The following is a 24,867-nucleotide window of genomic DNA, read 5'->3' as shown; positions in this document are numbered from 1 at the left end:
AAAAGATATATGAAACTCAGACCAGAAAGGTTAAGCCTGATGGACCAAATCAGGCCTGATGGAATAAAAAAGGCCCAAAAGCCCTAATTATTAATTAATTTCGTAATTAATTAATAAGGGAAAAATCAGCTAATGAGAAGAGTCCCGATAAGGATATAAATCCTTATAGATTAGCCTCAAAGGGACCTAAAAAGATAAGGAATCAGCTTCCTACTTCCTAGGACTCCTAAGTCTATCCTAATTCAGAGGCTTGTCCACCAAGTCTCCTATACCAAGTCCAATTCAAGGACTCCCACATCTATATAAGGGGCCTCACCCCACAAATCAGAACTACGTTTTTTGGCTTGATTCTCTAATTCACAGAGATACGTAGGCATCTCGTAAAGGCAGATCGAGTCACGAAACACGAGAGCAGCCATTAAAGGCCTTGAGCTCCCGAATCTTAGTATTAAATACAGCAAGTAATAACCTTGGTTTTTATCCATAACACTTATATTATTTTAAAATACTAAAAATTATTTATTAAAGTAGAGTAAATATATTTTTTAACAATATAATTTTTTTATTTTATTCAATTATAAAATAATAATAAATTACAGTTAAAATTTGGTTATCTTGACCGTTCGGAAAAAGAGGGACGGGGAATATATTTGTCCGTGGGCACATTCTTAGTAAATTTGGTTCATTTTGAATAGTGTATATCACTATTAAAATTTAGATGAAGTTAGCATACATCTACAAGATCCCTGACATGTCCTAGCTGAAAATTTTGGGGGTCTTTTTTATTCTTTCTACTCTTCTCTCTCCCCTGATATCTTAATTTGAGAATTATGATGCATTCTTATAGTTATGCTACCAACCTTATTTGTATTGCACGTAACCTCCACCACGAGCATTGTAATCTTCTTCCACCGTTTTGGTAAGATAAACAGGAGGCAAATCAGGCACTCCAAAACTTTTCTTATCTTTCATCATTTTTACAGCATCACTTTTCTTCATAACGGTCATTCGAATAGGTGGCCTGTTACGACGCTGATCGTGAGTATAGTACTGGATATCATAAACAGTTTTGGTATCAGAGGTGGGCACAATGGGATTGGTTGGTGGTGTTGCAGGCGAAAAAACTCGAACATCTTTGAGAGTTGGAATGGCAGTTTTGTATTCAGGACTTGAGCATGGTCCAGTTATTTCCCCCCTGGTGTTTTAATGTATTTTCTTAGGGTTTTAAATAGTGATTTCATTGTTGATGGCATCGCCTCAACAATGTGTGAGATTTGTTTTTCATTAAAGAATGTGAATGAAATTTTCAACTCCGTTATTAACGGATATTTACCGGGTTAGAAGGATAGTGTCCCTAGGAGACAATACTTACCATTGCATGTATAGCAATGCTACATGTTTAATTACAAAACTATTTAAATTTAAATTAAATTTAAATTTTGACAAAGTCATTCTGTTATCTATCATTATTCATTTCGAGAAATCATTTCCAGAAAGACAAGATTTTTTACTAAATAATACATAAATAAAACATGTCATTTTTTTATTGGCAGGAATCATATAAATAGGGCTCATTTCATTTATGAAGAATAGTTAAATAGGAATCATATAGTTCATGCAGTGTCATCCAAGAGTTTCAATATTTTTGAAAAAAGAAATAAAAAATTTTGTTAATAGCTTTGTCAACCCTAATAACAATTATATTTATTTGTACCTCATATATATTTTAGGTATTTTAAATATTATTTTCTTTTTTGTCTTGGTAAAATTTTGTATTTTTATTATTTAACTATTCTCTCAAATACATAAAAAAGTTAAGTAACATTTAGATAATAGATTGAAAAAATGGGTTTATTAAAAAGACATAAAGAATGGAAAAAAAGATATGAAATATTGTTTTCCATAATAATTTGCAAAAATACAAACCTTTAAATTATTTAAAAAAAATCAAAATAGTGTTATAACTTGGCAAACTTATTTGCAACTTTAAAATTTAGTAATTACGATCCATTTTTTATTACTTAAGAACAAGTTTTTAATCAAGTGCAACAAAAAGTAATTTCAATTATTTTTCATAAAAATAAAAAAAAGGTTACATTTATTACTTTTAATGGTTACAAATATTTTCCATATGATATTAATAACATAAAAAAAACTTAGAATTTTTATAAATTTCCTTTTATCTTTTAATCAAATATGTTTAAAAATTGCCCATCCAAATAATCCATATTATTGAATAGATGCATACAAGACTATAAAGATAAGTTATTGAAGTTGTATCACTATTAGTTTCATAAAAAGAATACTATAACATTTTTTTAAGTCATCAATTAGAATGTATAACAATTGAGATGATATTAAAAAAGTAGTAAATATGTTAAATAAGAAATATTGAAATTATTATTTTAGGAATTTATAAAAATCAGTAAAATGTAAGGGAGTTTCAATTTTGTAACCGTAACCAATACATAATTAACTATATGTCATTCAGTTACTCATTTTTTGTCTGGAATACATTTACTCAGTTTTATCTGTAAACAGAATACATGTGAGCGTTGGGTATTGAAGAAGTGAGTTAGAGGTTAGAGATAAGCATACATTTGTCTGTTTCAGGACGTGAAATGTGTCAATACGTGTCACTAGTTAATTCTTAGCATACTGCCACGCACCTAGTTAGCTGACATACACAACTCTGCATTTCATCCTAAATCGATGTTTTCAACTCTTTAGAGTGGCACAACTAGTGCAGTTAGTACCCAGAGTCAATTAAAGAGGCATTCACATTTAACTATGGTTCATTCAATCAATCCCCGGGCATCCCCATCAAGGTATTACTATCACTTTTGTTATTCTATCGATTTGTATATCAATTCATTTATTACTCATAAAATTTATCTTGGTGTTTTATTTGTTCAAGTATGAGAGGAAAGGAGGCTGTAGTTGATGTAATCAATGAAGACATTGATTTAAGTCTGAGCCTTTCTTTGAATGGAAGATTTGGTGTGGATCCACAAAGAAATCATAAACTAACTGGTGCACCTTCTCATTTGATCAACCCTCACCAAAGGAGGTCGGCTGTTTTTAATGAAAATGGTGTTGAAGTTAAAATGTGGCCTTCCTTTCCAACCGGGTTGAGGGTAATGGAAACCATAAGACAAGAGGTACAGTCATTGGCGCCTATGGATGCTAACAGGAGGTCACTCCATTCCAGCGGCTCTTCAACAACTAGTTACTTCCAAAATCAAATTATTGAAGGTAACATACATTCCTTTTCGTATTAATTAGCCACTTATTTGTACTTGTGAGACAACTCTTCTCGCATTTGTTTTAGATTTGTTATTCATTAAAGAATGTGAATGAAGTTTTCAACTCCGTTATTAACGGATATTTACCGGGCTAGAAGGATAGTGTCCCTAGAAGACAATACTTACCATTGCATGTATAGCAATGCTACATGTTTAAAATGTAGATGTCCCAAATATTGTTACAAAAATGTCTAAATTTTAATTAAATTTAAATTTTGACAAAGTCATTTTGTTATCTAGCATTATTCATTTCCAGAAATCATTTCCAGAAAGACAAGATTTTTTACTAAATAATACATAAATAAAACATGTCATTTTTTTATTGGCAGGAATCATGTAAATAGGGCTCATTTCATTTATGAAGAATAGTTAAATAGGAATCATATAATTCATGCAGTGTCATCCAAGAGTTTCAATATTTTTGAAAAAAGAAATAAAAAATTTTGTTAATAGCTTTGTCAACCCTAATAACATTTATATTTATTTGTACCTCATATGTATTTTAGGTATTTTAAATATTATTTTGCTTTTTGTCTTGGTAAAATTTTTTATTTTTATTATTTAACTATTTTCTCAAATACATAAAAAAGTTAAGTAATATTTAGATATATAGATTGAAAAAATGGGTTTATTAAAAAGACATAAAGAATGGAAGAAAAAGATATAAAATATTGTTTTCCATAATAATTTGCAAAAATACAAACCTTTAAATTATTTAAAAAAATCAAAATAGTTTTATAACTTGGCAAACTTATTTGCAACTTTAAAATTTAGTAATTACGATCCATTTTTTATTACTTAAGAACAAGTTTTTAATCATGTGTAACAAAAAGTAATTTCAATTATGTTTCATAAAAATAAAAAAAAGGTTACATTTATTACTTTTAATGGTTACAAATATTTTCCACAGGATATTAATATCATAAAAAAACTTAGAATTTTTATAAATTTCCTTTTATCTTTTAATCAAATATGTTTAAAAATTGCTCATCCAAATAATCCATATTATTGAATAGATGCATACAAGACTATAAAGATAAGTTATTGAAGTTGTATCACTATTAGTTTCATAAAAAAAATACTATAACATTTTTTTAAGTCATCAATTAGAATGTATCATAAAAATTGTAAATACTAACAATTGAGATGATATTAAAAAAGTAGTAAATATGTTAAATAAGAAATATTGAAATTATTATTTTAGGAATTTATAAAAATCATTAAAATGTAAGGGAGTTTCAATTTTGTAACCGTAACCAATACATAATTAACTACAGTTACTCAATTTTTGTTTGTAAACGGAATACATTTACTCAATTTTATCTGTAAACAGAATACATGTGAGGTTGGGCATTGAAGAAGTGAGTTAGAGGTTAGAGATAAGTTCATACATTTGTGTTTCAGGACGTGGAATGTGTCAATATGTGTCACTAATTAATTTTTAGCATACTGTCAGTCACCTAGTTAGCTGACATACACAACTCTGCATTTCATCTTAAATCGATGTTTTCAACTCTTTAGAGTGGCACGACCCCTGCAGTTAGTACCCAGAGTTAATTAAAGAGGCATTCACATTTAACTATGGTTCATTCAATCAATCCCCTGGCATCCCCATCAAGGTATTACTATCACTTTTGTTACTCCATCTATTTGTATATCAATTCATTTATAATTACTCATAAAATTTATCTTGGTGTTTTATTTGTTCAAGTATGAGAGGAAAGGAGGCTGTAGTTGAAGAAATCAATGAAGACATTGATTTAAGTCTGAGCCTTTCTTTGAATGGAAGATTTGGTGTGGATCCACAGAGAAATCATAAACTAACTGGTGCACCTTCTCATTTGATCAACCCTCACCAAAGGAGGTCGGCTGTTTTTAATGAAAATGGATCGGTTGAGGTAAAAATGCGGCCTTCCTTTCCAACTGGCCCAAGGGTAATGGAAACCCGAAGACAAGAGGTATCATTGGCGCCTATGGATGCTAACAGGAGGTCACTCCATTCCAGCGGCTCTTCAACAATTAGTTACTTCCAAAATCAAATCATTGAAGGTAACATACATTCCTTTTCGTATTAATTAGCCACTTATTTGTACTTGTGAGACAACTTTTCTCGCATTTGTATCCAATTATTTGTGTGTGTGATATTTTAATTGGGAGTCTGGCAGTATCAAAAAATGTTTAGCATGAACATCAAGTTTTTTTTCGTATCTTAGATTGATGAAAAATGCTAGTGCTCTAAATTAATTAAGCAGATACATTTTGCAGTAAATTATAATAGATCATGAAAAATATAAAGAGGGTTTGTTTACGCGAATTAGTTCTTTATTATGCCATATCTGCACACAAATGAGGAGTTTGTTACACTAATATTTGATCTGTGGAATTGACATTGAAAGTATCATCTTCTGTCATTTAGAAGAACCTCACCAACTCCAGTTTGACATTTACACTGTTAATGCCTTCTTATCTTTGTAAATTAATTTTCTCATTTATATGATTCTATTTAAATGAACAAACAAATCACAGGCCATGGATTCCCTGCAAACATTGGATCAGCTGACAAAAACCGAGCTAATGGGAGAGAGTTCAAGAAAGTCTCAGAAATGCCACATGTTTATACTACCATCTCTGGCCGAAAGATAAATGGGTATCTGTCCAAGTACAACCAGGAGGAAACTCGTATCCTTTGTGCCTGCCATGCTTTTTCCATGACTCCAGCTGAGTTCATCAAACATGCAGGTGGTGGTGATGTTGCCTTTCCGGAGAGACACATCACAGTCATGCCTGTTGTTGGTGATGGTGAAGTGGTCAATCCACATTATTAAGCACATCACATCATAACTAGTAATAAGTCTGTTTGAACTCTTCTATTAGGTATCTTATCATATGGAGTTTTATTTGTTGAACATTTGGCCATCAGAATGTGTACTTTGTGACTCAAGTGTTGGTATGCTTTGTGATGTAGTTTGTGACTTGAATGTTGGTATGTTGGCATGGATTTGTGTCATTATCAGATGTTTATTTGTGCTGTGACTATCTTATGACTTGTGCAATGGGTATTTTATGTGTGTTATATAACTATCTTATGTCTCCTGACTCACCTGTATAACAATGTTCTATATATTGACTTCATATCAGCATGTTATATTAACTATCTTATGCTACTGAGAGCATGATACATATATTATTTGTGCCTGTCATGGTAGGTCTATGACCTGCTAGGTGACTGCAGCCGAGTTCATTAACATGCATATATCTTCAAATAGGTCTTACTCTTACTTCACTTGATCAAGAACATCATCATATATCTTCAGCTCTTTTAATGTGGATCTAGTATAGTGGGATGGCTTTTCTTGTTTGTTAAGAATTAATGTTTTATAGTGGTTTCACCCTTGCTCACCCCTAGTCTGATATTATATTTTTCACAAAGAAAAAAATTATAAGGAAACTATAAGAAAATATAGATTACTTCTTGTAAATTAGTTCTGATCATAAAAATATTATGATCCTTAAATTTTTAGTAAATAAGGGAGAATAGCTAGATTTGTATTGAAATATAATTACCTATATTTGAATAAAAGGTCTAAGATCCGATTATTATAACTAAGAATTTATATGATTAGTTTCGAACAAATATGACATTGATTTAAAAATTATATTATTATTATTATTATTATTATATTTTTACAATCTTGTAAACCGCTATATTTTTTAATACCAATTTCATAATATAAATAATTAATATGACTAGAATATATTATCAAAGCTGAAAATACAATTTCAATTTTTGCAGTGTCCACAAGGTAATTAGCACGTGATGAAAAGTTAAGTGGAAAATTTTAGTTGGTTGTCGTATTAGATTTGTAAATGAGTGAAATTGTTACGAGCTATTTGAGGGGTGAAGGACAAATTTAGCCTATTTTTACATAAAATAGACAAAAATAAACAATTTCTGAAAAGTTGGTCAACTTTAGCCGATGGGATACCCAACTGTTAGTGGAGTATCCACTTTATATAAGATACCCAACTGGCAGTGGAGTATTCAATATATGAAATACCCAACTACCAGGGGAGTATCTTATACAAATTGGGATACCCAAGTGACAGTGGAGTGTTCAATCAGCCAAAATTGGCCGCTTTTTTCAGAATAGCTATTTTTGTTAATTTTTTTCAAAAATCGGCTATTTTTGTCATTTTTTCCTATTTGAGCTAGTCTACTAAAATATTTAAATTAATTCTGTAATAATAAAGTCGAGCTTAAATAAGGGTGTACGTTGTGCGGTTTGATTCGGTTAAAGGATAAAAATCAAACTACCCAATATCTTGATCCGCAATCAAATCGCAACCAACTTACGGTAGGAGCTGCTCAAGCTATTAGAATTTTTTAACGAGCCGAGTAGGATTTTCAAATTACTCGACTAGGATCGAGCCTCAATTATTTTTAATTTTTTATTATAAGTATATTTTATGTAAATGTTCAATATTTTGGTTTTATTTTATATATTTAATCGATCATATTTCAAGTTTTTGTCAATATTTGGTGAAATTGATTCGAGTTTTTGAAATGAACTCGAGTCTATCAAATTTTTATGAGCCGAAATTTGAGTTTAAAATTAAGGATCGGTTCTGGACCCAAACTTTTTTAGTCGAGTTCAAGCCCAGCCCCTAGTTGCCACCTCGATATTGGAAGGAGCAGTGTGCAGAAATTTTATGAGAAATTTTATGAGAAGCACTTAACTTTTTATTGAGCACAGCACAACCATGCAGAAGTAATGCAACAGAATATGCTCGGTGAAAACTGAAAACTATGCAGCTCCTTGTAAGTTGCAATTAAAGATCTAAGGGCAACTAATTTGCCACAATTTTTTATCGTTCAAATTAATCAATTTTTATCAAAAATGAATTTTATCGTTTAAAATATTATTTTTTTATCAAAAATTAAAAATTACTATTATATTAGTTTAAAAAACTAAAAATTATATATTAAAGGAGATTAAATATATTTTCCAATAATATAACTTTTTTATTATATTCAATTATAAAAATATTAATAAAATTTCGTTAAAAGTTTGTTAATTTGACCGTTCAGAATTAAATGTGACAACGAAGAAAATATTTGTCCAGTGAGCTCATTCTAAATACTAAAATTTATAAATATGGTTCATTTTGAATAATGTAGACTATGTAAAAGCAGGAGTCAATCATCATTAAAAATTATAATACAATTAAAATGAGTCGCACCTATATATTTTAGGTGCTTAATGTGTATGCCCAGAAAAAAAAAAGTGCAAGGCCCTGTTGCTATTAAGATAGCTCTATTTCAAGAACTCATATTGCTTCAAGTATCATTTCCAGCACGTTGGTGGACTTGGAAGGCCCAGCAAAGATGAAGTTAGCATATCTACAACATCACTGACATGTTCTGGCTGAAAATTTTGGGGGTCTTTTTTGTTCTTTCTATTGTTCTACACAATATTCATATCATTAGACAAACTTAAATTGGCATCCATTTTTTTAGTTTACTGGTAAACACTTACTGGTAAACATCTATTTCATCAAACATGCAGGTGGTGGTGATGTTGCCTTTCCGGAGAGACACATCACAGTCCAGCCTGTTGTTGGTGATGGTGAAGTGGTCAATCCACATTATTAAGCACATCACATCATAACTAGTAATAAGTCTGTTTGAACTCTTCTATTAGGTATCTGATTATATGTAGTTTTATTTGTTGAACATTTGGCCATCAGAATGTGTACTTTGTTACTCAAGTGTTGGTATGCTTTGTGATGTAGTTTGTGACTTGAATGTTGGTATGTTGGCATGGATTTGTGTCATTATCAGATGTTTATTTGTGTTGTGACTATCTTATGACCTGTGCAATGGGTATTTTATGTGTGTTATATAACTATCTTATGTTCTATATATTGACTTCATATCAGCATGTTATATTAACTATCTTATGCTACTGAGAGCATGATACATATATTATTTGTGCCTGTCATGGTAGGTCTATGACTAGCTAAGTGACTGCAGCCGAGTTCATTAACATGCATGCAGGTAGGATCAAATAGTTCTTACTCTTACTTCACTTGATCAAGAACATCATCATATAGCTTCAGCTCTTTTAATGTGGATCTAGTATAGTGGGATGGCTTTTCTTGTTTGTTAAGAATTAATGTTTTATAGTGGTTTCACCCTTACTCACTCCTCGTCTGATATTATGATCCTTAAATTTTTCGTAAATAAGTGAGAATAGCTAGATTTGTATCTAAATATAACCTATATTTTAATGAAAGGTCTAAGATCTGATTGTTAAAATTAAGAATTTATATGATTATTTATGAACAATATATGACATAAATTTAAAAATTATATTATTATTATTATTATATTTTTACAATCTTGTAAATCATTATATTTTTTAATACCAATTTCATAATCTAAATTAATTAATATGACTAAATATATTATCTAAGCTGAAAATACAATTTCAATTTTCTGCTGTGTGCACAAGGTAATGAGAACGTGATTAAAAGTTAAGTGACAAATTTTGGTTGATTGTCGTATTAGATTTGTAAATGAGTGTAATAATTAAGTCGAGCTCAAATGAGGGTGTTCGTTGTGCGGTTTGATTCGGTTAAAGGATAAAAATCAAACTGCAACTTGCGGTTTTATAATATCTTCATCTGCAATCAAATCACAACCAACTTACATTAGGAGCTGCTCAAGTTATTAAAATTCTTTAACGAGCCGAGTATTAGCTTCAAATTATTTTTAATTTGTTTATTATAAATATATTTTTATGTAAATGTTCATTATTTTGTGTTTATTTATATATTTAATCGATCGAACTTATGAACCGATCATATTTCGAGTTTTTGTCAATATTTGATGAAATTGATTCGAATTTTTGAAATGAACTCGAGCTTATTGAATTTTTATGAGCCGAAATTCAAGTTTAAAATTAAAGATTCGGTTAAACTCAATATCGAGTCCGGATTTAAATTTTTTAATCAAATTCAAGCCGAGCCCTAATTCCCACCTCGATATCGGAACGTGCAGTGTGCAGAATTTTTATAAGAAGCACTTCACTTTTATTGAGCATAATCATGCATGACTCAACAGAATAATGCTCGGTGAGAACCGAAAACTATGCAGCTCCCTGTAACTAACTGTATATAGGTCTCAATTAAAGATGCAAGGGCAACTCATTTCAAGAAAGGGTTTTTTTATAAACCGAGAACCGAAAACTATGCAGCTCCCATGCAAGGGCAACTCATTTCAAGAAAGGGTTTTTTTATAAACCCTTGTCTGCATTTTTTTTCCATTGTTCAAATTAAACAATTTTCATCAAAAATGTTTTTTATTCTTCAAAATGATCAATTTTTTGCCAAAAAAATATAAATTACTCTTATATTAGTTTAAAATTTTAAAAATTATATATTAAAGTAGATTGAATACATTTTCCAATTATATATATTTTTTTATTTTATTCAATTATAAAAATTTTAATAAATTTTCGTTAAAATTTGGTTAATTTGACCGTTCAGAATTAAATGTGACAATGAAAAGGGACAGAGAAAATATTTGTCCAGTGAGCTCATTCTAAGTACTAAATTTATAAATTTGGTTCATTTGGAATAGGGTAGACTTTGTAAAAGCAGAAGCCAATCATCATTAAAAATTCAAAGCCAATTAAAATGAGTCACACCTGTAAATTTTAGGTGCTTAATGTGTATGCCCAGAAAAAAAAAAGTGCAAGGCCCTGTTGCTATTAAGATAGCTCTGGTTTAAGACTCATTGATTCAAGTATCATTTCCAGCACGTTGGTGGACTTGGAAGGCCCATCAAAGATGAAGTTAGCATATCTACAACATCACTGACATGTTCTGGCTGAAAATTTTGGGAGTCTTTTTTGTTCTTTCTACTCTTCTACACAATATTCATATCATTACACAAACTTAAATTGGCATCCATTTTTTTTAGTTTACTGGTAAACACTTACCGGTAGGCCATTAGCTTGTTCATGATCCTCTTGCGACGCATAAAAAGGGTCTGTCCCGTCTAGAGGCCACCGCCATTTCCTCCACCCTGTACATCTTGTACTTTGCACCGGCTTGTAGTTCTTGACCATCTACATCTAGCACTGCCTGGAAGTTTCCGAGGAATGACTGAGAAATACACAGTAAGACGATGACTATTATGCACAGGAATGGAGATAATTTTAGGGTAGCAGAGGAAACATATGGTATGGTGTTTCTTGAGTTCCTTTGTGCGTTTAGCTTAGATGAAATATACCGTAATATATCAGAACTGAATACATAGTGTTGAGCTGACTCTTTAGTTGCAGAGCATGCAAGTATAATTTCCATTCAGCGAGATAAATAATGTACCAACTATTCAAATGAGCAACAATAACGAAAACTTATCAGGCTCAGAGTGTTTAAAGACTGGAACACAGGGAACACAGCAACACGAGGGGCAACTCCAGATAAATATTGTACAGCTGGATGCACAAACACTGCGAATTCACAAGGAGTGCTAAACTGAATCAAAAAATTTACCAGAAATAGTATAATCCAAACAAATTTACCAAAAATAAAGCATCCCCGGCTGTTTCTTCCATTAATCAGTAGAGAACTGAAGCTAGATATCAGTATTTGACTGATTCCAAATCAGTGAGATGCCCCTACAAAAACCAAAAGCTAGTACAACTGATTTGGAGGCGAATCAAGCCAAGACACAATCATGATCAATCCAAGCTATTCACAACACGAGCTAACTACGAACCAAAAAAAAAAAAAGCACAAAAGTAATATGCTTGTTGGACAATCTATAACTGCGGATCAAGTTAAATCTGATATTATGAAACAATACAACTCTACATGATTATTTCAAAATTTCAAACATTCATTAACCAAAAAAATAAATAAATAAAAAGCCTACACAATTGCTTCACATATGCCCATCAGCTGATTATATTGATATTTATAACATACAGTTGCTGGCTGTGCTTAGATCCTACTAATCACTATGTCATCAGCTGGTTGCTCCTATCTTGCTAACATGACGCCGGTTGAAGTTGCTTCAGCCGCCGAACAACTTGCTTCATAGTTGGCCTCGTAGACAAAGTTTCGACAGTGCATACAACTGCCAGGTGTAACACTTCAACCAGATCATCATGCGGACCTGCATCCCATAATCCTGCTGTGAAGAATTCTTTGGCACGTCCTTGCCGCAAAAGCATACATGCCCAAGCAACAATGTTGAAACCGTTACCATATGAAGAAAATGAGGGATCTAAGGCTTTTTTGTCCGAAATTAACTCAAGTAGCACCACTCCATAACTATAGACATCAGCCTTGTCAGAAACACGACAAGTCATTGCATACTCGGGAGCTACATATCCAAAAGTCCCAGCAACGCCAGTAGTAGCATGGGTCTCTGATGTTCCAAGGAGTCTAGCTAATCCAAAGTCGGACAAATAAGCATTGAAGTCTTCATCCAACAATATATTGCTAGGCTTTACATCACGATGTAGAACACGTGGCACGCATTGATCATGCAGATATGCCAGCGCCAGTGCTATGTCCAAAGCAATCTTGTGAAGTATCCTCCAATCCACTGCTCTTGTAGATCTTTCCTGAATAAATTTCTCCAAATTACCTCCAGGTAAATAATTGTAAATCAGAAACATCTCTGTCTCACTTGCATGATAGCCAATTAGGGTAACGAGATTAGGATGGCGCAATCTGCCTAGTGTTTTGATTTCTGCATCAAACTGCTGGACTCCTTGGAAACGTCCAACTGAAAGCCGTTTTATAGCCACCAAGACGCCCGGGGAAATTTCAGCTTTGTAGGTTGCTCCAAAACCGCCATTCCCTATGCAATTACTTGCATTAAACTTCCTGTGGCCCGCACTACATTCTCAAAGGACAAAGGAACCCCTATATCAGTGAATACAGTAACTTCCTTTCTGATAGACCCACCAACCCTGGTCTTTGGATGCCACTTTCGGGTGTAAAAGAACAGGACAATTAGAGCAAGCAAAACTGATACAATAGCTGATGCAGATGTTATGGATGCAATCTCGATCGAATTGAAAACCATTATTGCTACTCTTTTGCTGCTTTCGCTCACAGAAGGGGAAGCAGCATCATTTTCGAAATTTCCTCCTTGTTGATCTGAAGATGATCCTGACAAAGAGTACACACGGCAGGGCTGCAGATATAGGTTCCCAACGAGATCATTACATTTAATTGAGTTACTATTTAGGGGGGACCGGCCCGGATAGGTTATTAAAAGACACGTGAACACTGAAAGAGTAGTCACATTTGCCAAACCAGGGGGAAGCTGACCAGAGAATTTATTGTTGTTAAGCAGCAGAGTGGTGAGGTTGGTCAAATGCACAACAGTGTCTGGAATCTCCCCAGAGAGAGAGTTCGAAGAAACATCAAGCACTTCTAAACACTGCAGCTTCCATAAGCTCGCAGGTACAGGGGCCAGTAAGGTTATTGCCGGCTAAAGAAATAGATTTAAGATTACTGATCTGACCAAGACTGGCAGGAACCGCACCTTGTAACCGATTCCAACTCAAATTTAAAGCAACAAGAGAAACCAAACCTCCAAAATTAGGAATTGCTCCGGCAATCTGATTTCTAGAGGTATCCAAATGTATTGAGAGACCTGCACATTGAACCAATTTGTGGAGGAAATTGACCAGGTAATTCATTTCCACTGACATTAACAATAAAGCCCTTCAACATTCCACACTTCCCAAATAATCCACCCGGAATTGGTCCACTCATCTTGTTTTGGCCAGCTAGAAATGCATAAACAGTATGTGAACCTAATCTCTCTTGCGAAATGGTACCGAAGAGAATCAACCAGTAAAGTTGTTGCCACCGAAGTTGTGCAAGATTGCAAGATTACCAACATCTCCAAATGATGGAATTGAAGTTGCATTTCGAGCTCCATATGCGAAAAATGAAAACATATGCGGTTGAGGGAGTGTAGGGTTCAAAAGGCTTATGGCTTATTGAAGGAATAAGAGGACAAGCACTAGAATTGAACAAGGGCATAGAACCAGACAGAAATTACTGCTGACATCGAACAGGGTCATACAAGGAACTGAAGACTCCCGACAAGGCCCCCTGTCGCCTATTTGAACTCAAATCAAGAAAGTACAAGCCCTTGCATCTGGTAGACCAACAGGAATTTCTCCCATGGAAATAATTTTCGGCCAAATTCACCATTTCCAGGCTGTTGCAAGTACCCCAATCACTGGGAAGTTTTCCTTCCAAAGTGGCTCTTGGTGCCCATAATATCTTGAGCTTCGGAAGAGTAACAATTCCTGTGGGAATTGTTCCTTGAAAAAGTTAAATTCCATATGACCAGAAGTCGGCAACAGATCAGATTCCGACTCAGCACCACCACTAAGAGAATCCCACAAGTTTGAGAACACTACAACAGATAACTCAGAACACTTTCCAAGTTCAGGGGGTTATCATTCCACTCAAACTATTCCTTGAAACATTCAACACTTGAAGCTTACTTAATTGTCCAAGTTCCACAGGGATTACCTCTTCTAGAATATTCGAATATAGCAAAAGTGACTGCAGCATGCTACAATTACCCAAACTGCTAGGTATCCCTCCGACAAGATAATTACTCGCAAGCTCCAAATGCTCAAGTTTTCCGACAGCTAAATCCAATCTCAGGGGGAATCTGTCGACTAAGCCTATTAAACAACAAATAAACCCCTCTCAAATCCCAAACTTTCCAAAAACACCGGAATTGTCCCATTCAACTGATTCCCTGCCAAATTCAACACTTGTAATCCCCCACAACCCGACAACGAACTCGGAACTCCCTGCAATCTCATTAAACCCCAAATTAAGAACCCTCAAATTCCTCAAACCCTTTAATATCACTAGGCAAACTCATCCCTCATTTAGGTTGTTCTCGACTATAGAGTTACTATCAAAGATATGGGGAATTTTGGGCCGTTGGCGAATTAAAAACCCAGCCTGGCTGACTCATGGAACTATTATAGAATTGGAAAACTTCCTAAAGACAGCTACGGAAAGAGGGAAGCTATTCCTGAGACAAAGGACCATAAAACAGATAATGTTCCTCCAGGCGTTAGGAGGGAGTTGACAAGGGTTGATTCGTACATCGGCTAGTAAACGAGGAATAAATTCATGGAATGGGAACCTAAGACCTGCGGTCAGGGCTCCTCGATAAATGAACAGGGTATCCCCCTCCCAATTACAAGTCCTATCCCCAGGGGCGGCTGGAGTGATCCTAAGGTGGGGTGGAAGTCTGTACAAGGTGTTCATAGACTCTATCCTACCATCTAACTCATGAAAAGTGTTACCATGATTATACGAATCTAACTCAGATAGAGAAGGATATTCATCACCTCTCGAGTTAATCATATCAATGAGGGAAGTATATGGAGATTGAATTTGAATGTTTGTACCTCTTTTAGAGACATTCATCTTCTGCAAACGAGCCAGGTCACGGTCCGCCATTGATATGCTTCGGTTGAAGGCTTGAAACCCAGAAATTCTTGAAAATGGTGGAGCTGCGGTGGCTTTGGTAGCCGGAAATCGCCTTCTCAAAGGGAGAACTCTAGAGGAAATTGTGAGAGAAAATGAGAAGTGGGAAGTGAAGTGAGGGTTCTCACTCCACACTACACTTATATAGGCGAAAAGCTCGGAATACGAGGCGTTTTTAGGCCCATTTAGCCAGGCCCAACCTAGAGGCCCATCTACAAGAAGTATCAGGAACAATCTAGAAGCTCCTGTGGAATTTAAAAAGTCAAAAATCGACCAGAACCTTAATATGGTTCGATCAGAGTCCTGATCGATGCAAAAGAGGGTCCTGATCAACATCTTATTCGAACAGGAGGGAAGAAATCCCCTAAGATCGATCAGAGTCCTGATCGACACAGAAGAGAGTCCTGATCGATATCTTATTCGAACAGGAGGGAAGAAATCCCCTAAGATCGATCAGAGTCCTGATCGACACAGAAGAGAGTCCTGATCGATATCTTATTCGAACAGGAGGGGAAGAAATCCCCTAAGATCGATCAGAGTCCTGATCGACAGAGAAGAGAGTCCTGATCGATATCTTATTCGAACAGGAGGGAAGAAATCCCCTAAGATCGATCAGAGTCCTGATCGACAGAGAAGAGAGTCCTGATCGATATTCCATTCGATCAGAATGGTCGAGAGCCATTTAATTCGATCAGAGTCCTGATCTAAATCGATCAGGAATCCTGGTCGATCAAGCCCGTGTAACAATCGACTAGGGTGTCACTTTGAAGGCCAATTCGGTCAGAATCCTGATCGAAATCGATCAGGAATCCTGTCGATCAGAGTGTAAGATCCTGAGCTAATTCGATCAGGATCCTGATCGATTTTGGCTGCATCCTGATCAATTTTGTCTGCATCCTGATCGATTTTGAATGCATTCTGATCGATTTTAAGCCAGAAATTAGGGAAAATCCCAGAAATTAGGGAAAAAAATCCAGAAAATTAAGATAAGTCCCGGGAAATTAGGGAAAAATCCAGAAAATTAAGGATAAGTCCCGGGAAATTAGGGAAAAATCCAGAAAATTAAGGATAAGTCCCGGGAAATTAGGAAAAAATCCAGAAAATTAAGGATAAGTCCCGGGAAATTAGGGAAAAATCCAGAAATTAAGGATAAGTCCCGGGAAATTAGGGAAAAATCCAGAAAATTAAGGATAAGTCCCGGGAAATTAGGGAAAAATCCAGAAAATTAAGGATAAGTCCCGGGAAATTAGGGGAAAAATCCAGAAAATTAAGGATAAGTCCCGGGAAATTAGGGAAAATCCAGAAAATTAAGGATAAGTCCCCAGAAAATAAGGGAAAAGGTCCCAGAAAAATTAGGGGAAAAATCCAGAAAATAAGGGAAAAATCCAGAAAATAAGGAAAAAATCCCGGAAATAAAGGAAAAATAAATTCCTGGAATTAAGATAATTCCTGAATAAAAGGAAAAATTCATTGTAAATGTGTAGGTCGCTCCACACTTCTACGGAAAACGAACCCTGTAAGGGAACAAATAGACTTAACTTCTGCGAAACCTAATCAATGTTTCCCAAAAGTTGGGGGGCAAATGATAGGGATAATAATTATGATTGTATAATTAATACTGCATTAATTGTACAAGCTGTGGGCTGCTAGACCCAATAAAAAAGATATATGAAACTCAGACCAGAAAGGTTAAGCCTGATGGACCAAATCAGGCCTGATGGAATAAAAAAGGCCCAAAAGCCCTAATTATTAATTAATTCGGTAATTAATTAATAAGGGAAAAATCAGCTAATGAGAAGAGGTCCCGATAAGGATATAAATCCTTATAGATTAGCCTCAAAGGTGACCTAAAAAGATAAGGAATCAGCTTCCTACTTCCTAGGACTCCTAAGTCTATCCTAATTCAGAGGCTTGTCCACCAAGTCTCCTATACCAGTCCAATTCAAGGACTCCCACATCTATATAAGGGGCCTCACCCCACAAATCAGAACTACGTTTTTTGGCTTGATTCTCTAATTCACAGAGATACGTAGGCATCTCGTAAAGGCAGATCGAGTCACGAAACACGAGAGCAGCCATTAAAGGCCTTGAGCTCCCGAATCTTAGTATTAAATACAGCAAGTAATAACCTTGGTTTTTTATCCATAACACTTATATTATTTTAAAATACTAAAAATTATTTATTAAAGTAGAGTAAATATATTTTTTAACAATATAATTTTTTTATTTTATTCAATTATAAAATAATAATAAATTACAGTTAAAATTTGGTTATCTTGACCGTTCGGAAAAAGAGGGACGGGAGAATATATTTGTCCGTGGGCACATTCTTAGTAATTTGGTTCATTTTGAATAGTGTATATCACTATTAAAATTAGATGAAGTTAGCATACATCTACAAGATCCCTGACATGTCCTAGCTGAAAATTTTGGGGGTCTTTTTATTCTTCTACTCTTCTCTCTCCCCTGATATCTTAATTGAGAATTATGATGCATTCTTATAGTTATGCTACCAACCTTATTTGTATTGCACGTAACCTCCACCACGAGCATTGTAATCTTCTTCCACCGTTTTGGTAAGATAAACAGGAGGCAAATCAGGCACTCCAAAACTTTTCTTATCTTTCATCATTTTTACAGCATCACTTTTCTTCATAACGGTCATTCGAATAGGTGGCCTGTACGACGCTGATCGTGAGTATAGTACTGGATATCATAACAGTTTTGGGTATCAGAGGTGGGCACAATGGGATTGGTTGTGGTGTTGGCAGGCGAAAAAACTCGAACATCTTTGAGAGTTGGAATGGCAGTTTTGTATTCAGGACTTGAGCATGGTCCCGTTATTCCCCCTGGTGTTTTAATGTATTTTCTTAGGTTTTAATAGTGATTTCATTGTTGATGCATCGCCTCAACAATGTGTGAGATTTGTTTTCATTAAAGAAGGTGAATGAAATTTTCACTCCGTTATTAACGGATATTTTACCGGGTTAGAAGATAGTGTCCCTAGGAGACAATACTTACCATTGCATGTATATAGCAATGCTACAGTTTTAATTACAAAACTATTTAAATTTAAATTAAATTTAAATTTTGACAAAGTCATTCTGTTATCTATCATTATTCATTTCGAGAATCATTTCCAGAAAGAACAAGATTTTTACTAAATAATACATAAATAAAACATGTCATTTTTTTATTGGCAGGAATCATATAAATAGGGCTCATTTCATTTATGAAGAATAGTTAAATAGGAATCATATAGTTCATGCAGTGTCATCCAAGAGTTTCAATATTTTTGAAAAAAGAAATAAAAAATTTTGTTAATAGCTTTGTCAACCCTAATAACAATTATATTTATTTGTACCTCATATATATTTTAGGTATTTTAAATATTATTTCTTTTTTGTCTTGGTAAAATTTTGTATTTTTATTATTTAACTATTCTCTCAAATACATAAAAAAGTTAAGTAACATTTAGATAATAGATTGAAAAAATGGGTTTATTAAAAAGACATAAAGAATGGAAAAAAAGATATGAAATATTGTTTTCCATAATAATTTGCAAAAATACAAACCTTTAAATTATTTAAAAAAAAAATCAAAATAGTGTTATAACTTGGCAAACTTATTTGCAACTTTAAAATTTAGTAATTACGATCCATTTTTTATTACTTAAGAACAAGTTTTAATCAAGTGCAAACAAAAAGTAATTTCAATTATTTTTCATAAAAATAAAAAAAAGGTTACATTTATTACTTTTAATGGTTACAAATATTTCCATATGATATTAATAACATAAAAAAAAACTTAGAATTTTTATAAATTTCCTTTTATCTTTTAATCAAATATGTTTAAAAATTGCCCATCCAAATAATCCATATTATTGAATAGATGCATACAAGACTATAAAGATAAGTTATTGAAGTTGTATCACTATTAGTTTCATAAAAAGAATACTATAACATTTTTTAAGTCATCAATTAGAATGTATAACAATTGAGATGATATTAAAAAAGTAGTAAATATGTTAAATAAGAAATATTGAAATTATTATTTTAGGAATTTATAAAAATCAGTAAAATGTAAGGGAGTTTCAATTTTGTAACCGTAACCAATACATAATTAACTATATGTCATTCAGTTACTCATTTTTTGTCTGGAATACATTTACTCAGTTTTATCTGTAAACAGAATACATGTGAGCGTTGGGTATTGAAGAAGTGAGTTAGAGGTTAGAGATAAGCATACATTTGTCTGTTTCAGGACGTGAAATGTGTCAATACGTGTCACTAGTTAATTCTTAGCATACTGCCACGCACCTAGTTAGCTGACATACACAACTCTGCATTTCATCCTAAATCGATGTTTTCAACTCTTTAGAGTGGCACAACTAGTGCAGTTAGTACCCAGAGTCAATTAAAGAGGCATTCACATTTAACTATGGTTCATTCAATCAATCCCCGGGCATCCCCATCAAGGTATTACTATCACTTTTGTTATTCTATCGATTTGTATATCAATTCATTTATTACTCATAAAATTTATCTTGGTGTTTTATTTGTTCAAGTATGAGAGGAAAGGAGGCTGTAGTTGATGTAATCAATGAAGACATTGATTTAAGTCTGAGCCTTTCTTTGAATGGAAGATTTGGTGTGGATCCACAAAGAAATCATAAACTAACTGGTGCACCTTCTCATTTGATCAACCCTCACCAAAGGAGGTCGGCTGTTTTTAATGAAAATGGTGTTGAAGTTAAAATGTGGCCTTCCTTTCCAACCGGGTTGAGGGTAATGGAAACCATAAGACAAGAGGTACAGTCATTGGCGCCTATGGATGCTAACAGGAGGTCACTCCATTCCAGCGGCTCTTCAACAACTAGTTACTTCCAAAATCAAATTATTGAAGGTAACATACATTCCTTTTCGTATTAATTAGCCACTTATTTGTACTTGTGAGACAACTCTTCTCGCATTTGTTTTAGATTTGTTATTCATTAAAGAATGTGAATGAAGTTTTCAACTCCGTTATTAACGGATATTTACCGGGCTAGAAGGATAGTGTCCCTAGAAGACAATACTTACCATTGCATGTATAGCAATGCTACATGTTTAAAATGTAGATGTCCCAAATATTGTTACAAAAATGTCTAAATTTTAATTAAATTTAAATTTGACAAAGTCATTTTGTTATCTAGCATTATTCATTTCCAGAAATCATTTCCAGAAAGACAAGATTTTTTACTAAATAATACATAAATAAAACATGTCATTTTTTTATTGGCAGGAATCATGTAAATAGGGCTCATTTCATTTATGAAGAATAGTTAAATAGGAATCATATAATTCATGCAGTGTCATCCAAGAGTTTCAATATTTTTGAAAAAAGAAATAAAAATTTTGTTAATAGCTTTGTCAACCCTAATAACATTTATATTTATTTGTACCTCATATGTATTTTAGGTATTTTAAATATTATTTTGCTTTTTGTCTTGGTAAAATTTTTATTTTTATTATTTAACTATTTTCTCAAATACATAAAAAAGTTAAGTAATATTTAGATATATAGATTGAAAAAATGGGTTTATTAAAAAGACATAAAGAATGGAAGAAAAAGATATAAAATATTGTTTTCCATAATAATTTGCAAAAATACAAACCTTTAAATTATTTAAAAAAATCAAAATAGTTTTATAACTTGGCAAACTTATTTGCAACTTTAAAATTTAGTAATTACGATCCATTTTTATTACTTAAGAACAAGTTTTTAATCATGTGTAACAAAAAGTAATTTCAATTATGTTTCATAAAAATAAAAAAAAGGTTACATTTATTACTTTTAATGGTTACAAATATTTTCCACAGGATATTAATATCATAAAAAAAACTTAGAATTTTTATAAATTTCCTTTTATCTTTTAATCAAATATGTTTAAAAATTGCTCATCCAAATAATCCATATTATTGAATAGATGCATACAAGACTATAAAGATAAGTTATTGAAGTTGTATCACTATTAGTTTCATAAAAAAAATACTATAACATTTTTTAAGTCATCAATTAGAATGTATCATAAAAATTGTAAATACTAACAATTGAGATGATATTAAAAAAGTAGTAAATATGTTAAATAAGAAATATTGAAATTATTATTTTAGGAATTTATAAAAATCATTAAAATGTAAGGGAGTTTCAATTTTGTAACCGTAACCAATACATAATTAACTACAGTTACTCAATTTTGTTTGTAAACGGAATACATTTACTCAATTTTATCTGTAAACAGAATACATGTGAGGTTGGGCATTGAAGAAGTGAGTTAGAGGTTAGAGATAAGTTCATACATTTGTGTTTCAGGACGTGGAATGTGTCAATATGTGTCACTAATTAATTTTTAGCATACTGTCAGTCACCTAGTTAGCTGACATACACAACTCTGCATTTCATCTTAAATCGATGTTTTCAACTCTTTAGAGTGGCACGACCCCTGCAGTTAGTACCCAGAGTTAATTAAAGAGGCATTCACATTTAACTATGGTTCATTCAATCAATCCCCTGGCATCCCCATCAAGGTATTACTATCACTTTTGTTACTCCATCTATTTGTATATCAATTCATTTATAATTACTCATAAAATTTATCTTGGTGTTTTATTTGTTCAAGTATGAGAGGAAAGGAGGCTGTAGTTGAAGAAATCAATGAAGACATTGATTTAAGTCTGAGCCTTTCTTTGAATGGAAGATTTGGTGTGGATCCACAGAGAAATCATAAACTAACTGGTGCACCTTCTCATTTGATCAACCCTCACCAAAGGAGGTCGGCTGTTTTTAATGAAAATGGATCGGTTGAGGTAAAAATGCGGCCTTCCTTTCCAACTGGCCCAAGGGTAATGGAAACCCGAAGACAAGAGGTATCATTGGCGCCTATGGATGCTAACAGGAGGTCACTCCATTCCAGCGGCTCTTCAACAATTAGTTACTTCCAAAATCAAATCATTGAAGGTAACATACATTCCTTTTCGTATTAATTAGCCACTTATTTGTACTTGTGAGACAACTTTTCTCGCATTTGTATCCAATTATTTGTGTGTGTGATATTTTAATTGGGAGTCTGGCAGTATCAAAAAATGTTTAGCATGAACATCAAGTTTTTTTTTCGTATCTTAGATTGATGAAAAATGCTAGTGCTCTAAATTAATTAAGCAGATACATTTTGCAGTAAATTATAATAGATCATGAAAAATATAAAGAGGGTTTGTTTACGCGAATTAGTTCTTTATTATGCCATATCTGCACACAAATGAGGAGTTTGTTACACTAATATTTGATCTGTGGAATTGACATTGAAAGTATCATCTTCTGTCATTTAGAAGAACCTCACCAACTCCAGTTTGACATTTACACTGTTAATGCCTTCTTATCTTTGTAAATTAATTTTCTCATTTATATGATTCTATTTAAATGAACAAACAAATCACAGGCCATGGATTCCCTGCAAACATTGGATCAGCTGACAAAAACCGAGCTAATGGGAGAGAGTTCAAGAAAGTCTCAGAAATGCCACATGTTTATACTACCATCTCTGGCCGAAAGATAAATGGGTATCTGTCCAAGTACAACCAGGAGGAAACTCGTATCCTTTGTGCCTGCCATGCTTTTTCCATGACTCCAGCTGAGTTCATCAAACATGCAGGTGGTGGTGATGTTGCCTTTCCGGAGAGACACATCACAGTCATGCCTGTTGTTGGTGATGGTGAAGTGGTCAATCCACATTATTAAGCACATCACATCATAACTAGTAATAAGTCTGTTTGAACTCTTCTATTAGGTATCTTATCATATGGAGTTTTATTTGTTGAACATTTGGCCATCAGAATGTGTACTTTGTGACTCAAGTGTTGGTATGCTTTGTGATGTAGTTTGTGACTTGAATGTTGGTATGTTGGCATGGATTTGTGTCATTATCAGATGTTTATTTGTGCTGTGACTATCTTATGACTTGTGCAATGGGTATTTTATGTGTGTTATATAACTATCTTATGTCTCCTGACTCACCTGTATAACAATGTTCTATATATTGACTTCATATCAGCATGTTATATTAACTATCTTATGCTACTGAGAGCATGATACATATATTATTTGTGCCTGTCATGGTAGGTCTATGACCTGCTAGGTGACTGCAGCCGAGTTCATTAACATGCATATATCTTCAAATAGGTCTTACTCTTACTTCACTTGATCAAGAACATCATCATATATCTTCAGCTCTTTTAATGTGGATCTAGTATAGTGGGATGGCTTTTCTTGTTTGTTAAGAATTAATGTTTTATAGTGGTTTCACCCTTGCTCACCCCTAGTCTGATATTATATTTTTCACAAAGAAAAAAATTATAAGGAAACTATAAGAAAATATAGATTACTTCTTGTAAATTAGTTCTGATCATAAAAATATTATGATCCTTAAATTTTTAGTAAATAAGGGAGAATAGCTAGATTTGTATTGAAATATAATTACCTATATTTGAATAAAAGGTCTAAGATCCGATTATTATAACTAAGAATTTATATGATTAGTTTCGAACAAATATGACATTGATTTAAAAATTATATTATTATTATTATTATTATTATATTTTTACAATCTTGTAAACCGCTATATTTTTTAATACCAATTTCATAATATAAATAATTAATATGACTAGAATATATTATCAAAGCTGAAAATACAATTTCAATTTTTTGCAGTGTCCACAAGGTAATTAGCACGTGATGAAAAGTTAAGTGGAAAATTTTAGTTGGTTGTCGTATTAGATTTGTAAATGAGTGAAATTGTTACGAGCTATTTGAGGGGTGAAGGACAAATTTAGCCTATTTTTACATAAAATAGACAAAAATAAACAATTTCTGAAAAGTTGGTCAACTTTAGCCGATGGGATACCCAACTGTTAGTGGAGTATCCACTTTATATAAGATACCCAACTGGCAGTGGAGTATTCAA

At 33.1% G+C, this 24,867-nt stretch overlaps 2 protein-coding genes and 1 pseudogene across 2 annotated transcripts; 1 reads left to right on the top strand and 2 right to left on the bottom strand.

Annotated features, from left to right (window-relative positions):
- Positions 1 to 861: 861 nt before the first annotated feature.
- Positions 862 to 1,380, bottom strand: LOC141700287 (uncharacterized). The gene is made up of 2 exons (XM_074504082.1): positions 1,373 to 1,380; positions 862 to 1,195 (listed from the first exon to the last, which is right to left on the bottom strand). Exons 1-2 carry the CDS (start codon positions 1,378 to 1,380, stop codon positions 862 to 864), a joined length of 342 nt encoding a protein of 113 aa, XP_074360183.1.
- A 3,637-nt stretch (positions 1,381 to 5,017) lies between these two features.
- Positions 5,018 to 8,958, top strand: LOC141700286 (ninja-family protein AFP3-like). The gene is made up of 4 exons (XM_074504081.1): positions 5,018 to 5,354; positions 5,832 to 6,112; positions 6,180 to 6,288; positions 8,873 to 8,958. Exons 1-4 carry the CDS (start codon positions 5,018 to 5,020, stop codon positions 8,956 to 8,958), a joined length of 813 nt encoding a protein of 270 aa, XP_074360182.1.
- Positions 8,959 to 12,138: 3,180 nt separating this feature from the next.
- Positions 12,139 to 18,525, bottom strand: LOC141700285 (LRR receptor-like serine/threonine-protein kinase RPK2; annotated as a pseudogene).
- Positions 18,526 to 24,867: the final 6,342 nt, after the last annotated feature.

Source organism: Apium graveolens, unplaced genomic scaffold (genome assembly GCF_009905375.1).
Source record: "Apium graveolens cultivar Ventura unplaced genomic scaffold, ASM990537v1 ctg203, whole genome shotgun sequence".
Lineage (NCBI taxonomy): Eukaryota > Viridiplantae > Streptophyta > Magnoliopsida > Apiales > Apiaceae > Apium > Apium graveolens.
The sequence above is the reverse complement of the archived record's forward strand: the minus strand, read 5'-3'. Positions and strand labels throughout refer to the sequence as shown.

What these genes read in the sequence shown, in the direction of transcription:
- LOC141700286 (XM_074504081.1), top strand. Translation starts at nt 5,018, where the DNA reads ATGAGAGGAAAGGAGGCTGTAGTTGAAGAAATCAATGAAGACATTGAT. An exon ending in TTGTTGGTGATGGTGAAGTG is followed by an intron (nt 6,113 to 6,179) that starts GTCAATCCACAT and finishes CTCTTCTATTAG; the next exon opens with GTATCTTATCATATGGAGTT. An exon ending in AGTTTGTGACTTGAATGTTG is followed by an intron (nt 6,289 to 8,872) that starts GTATGTTGGCAT and finishes TCAAACATGCAG; the next exon opens with GTGGTGGTGATGTTGCCTTT.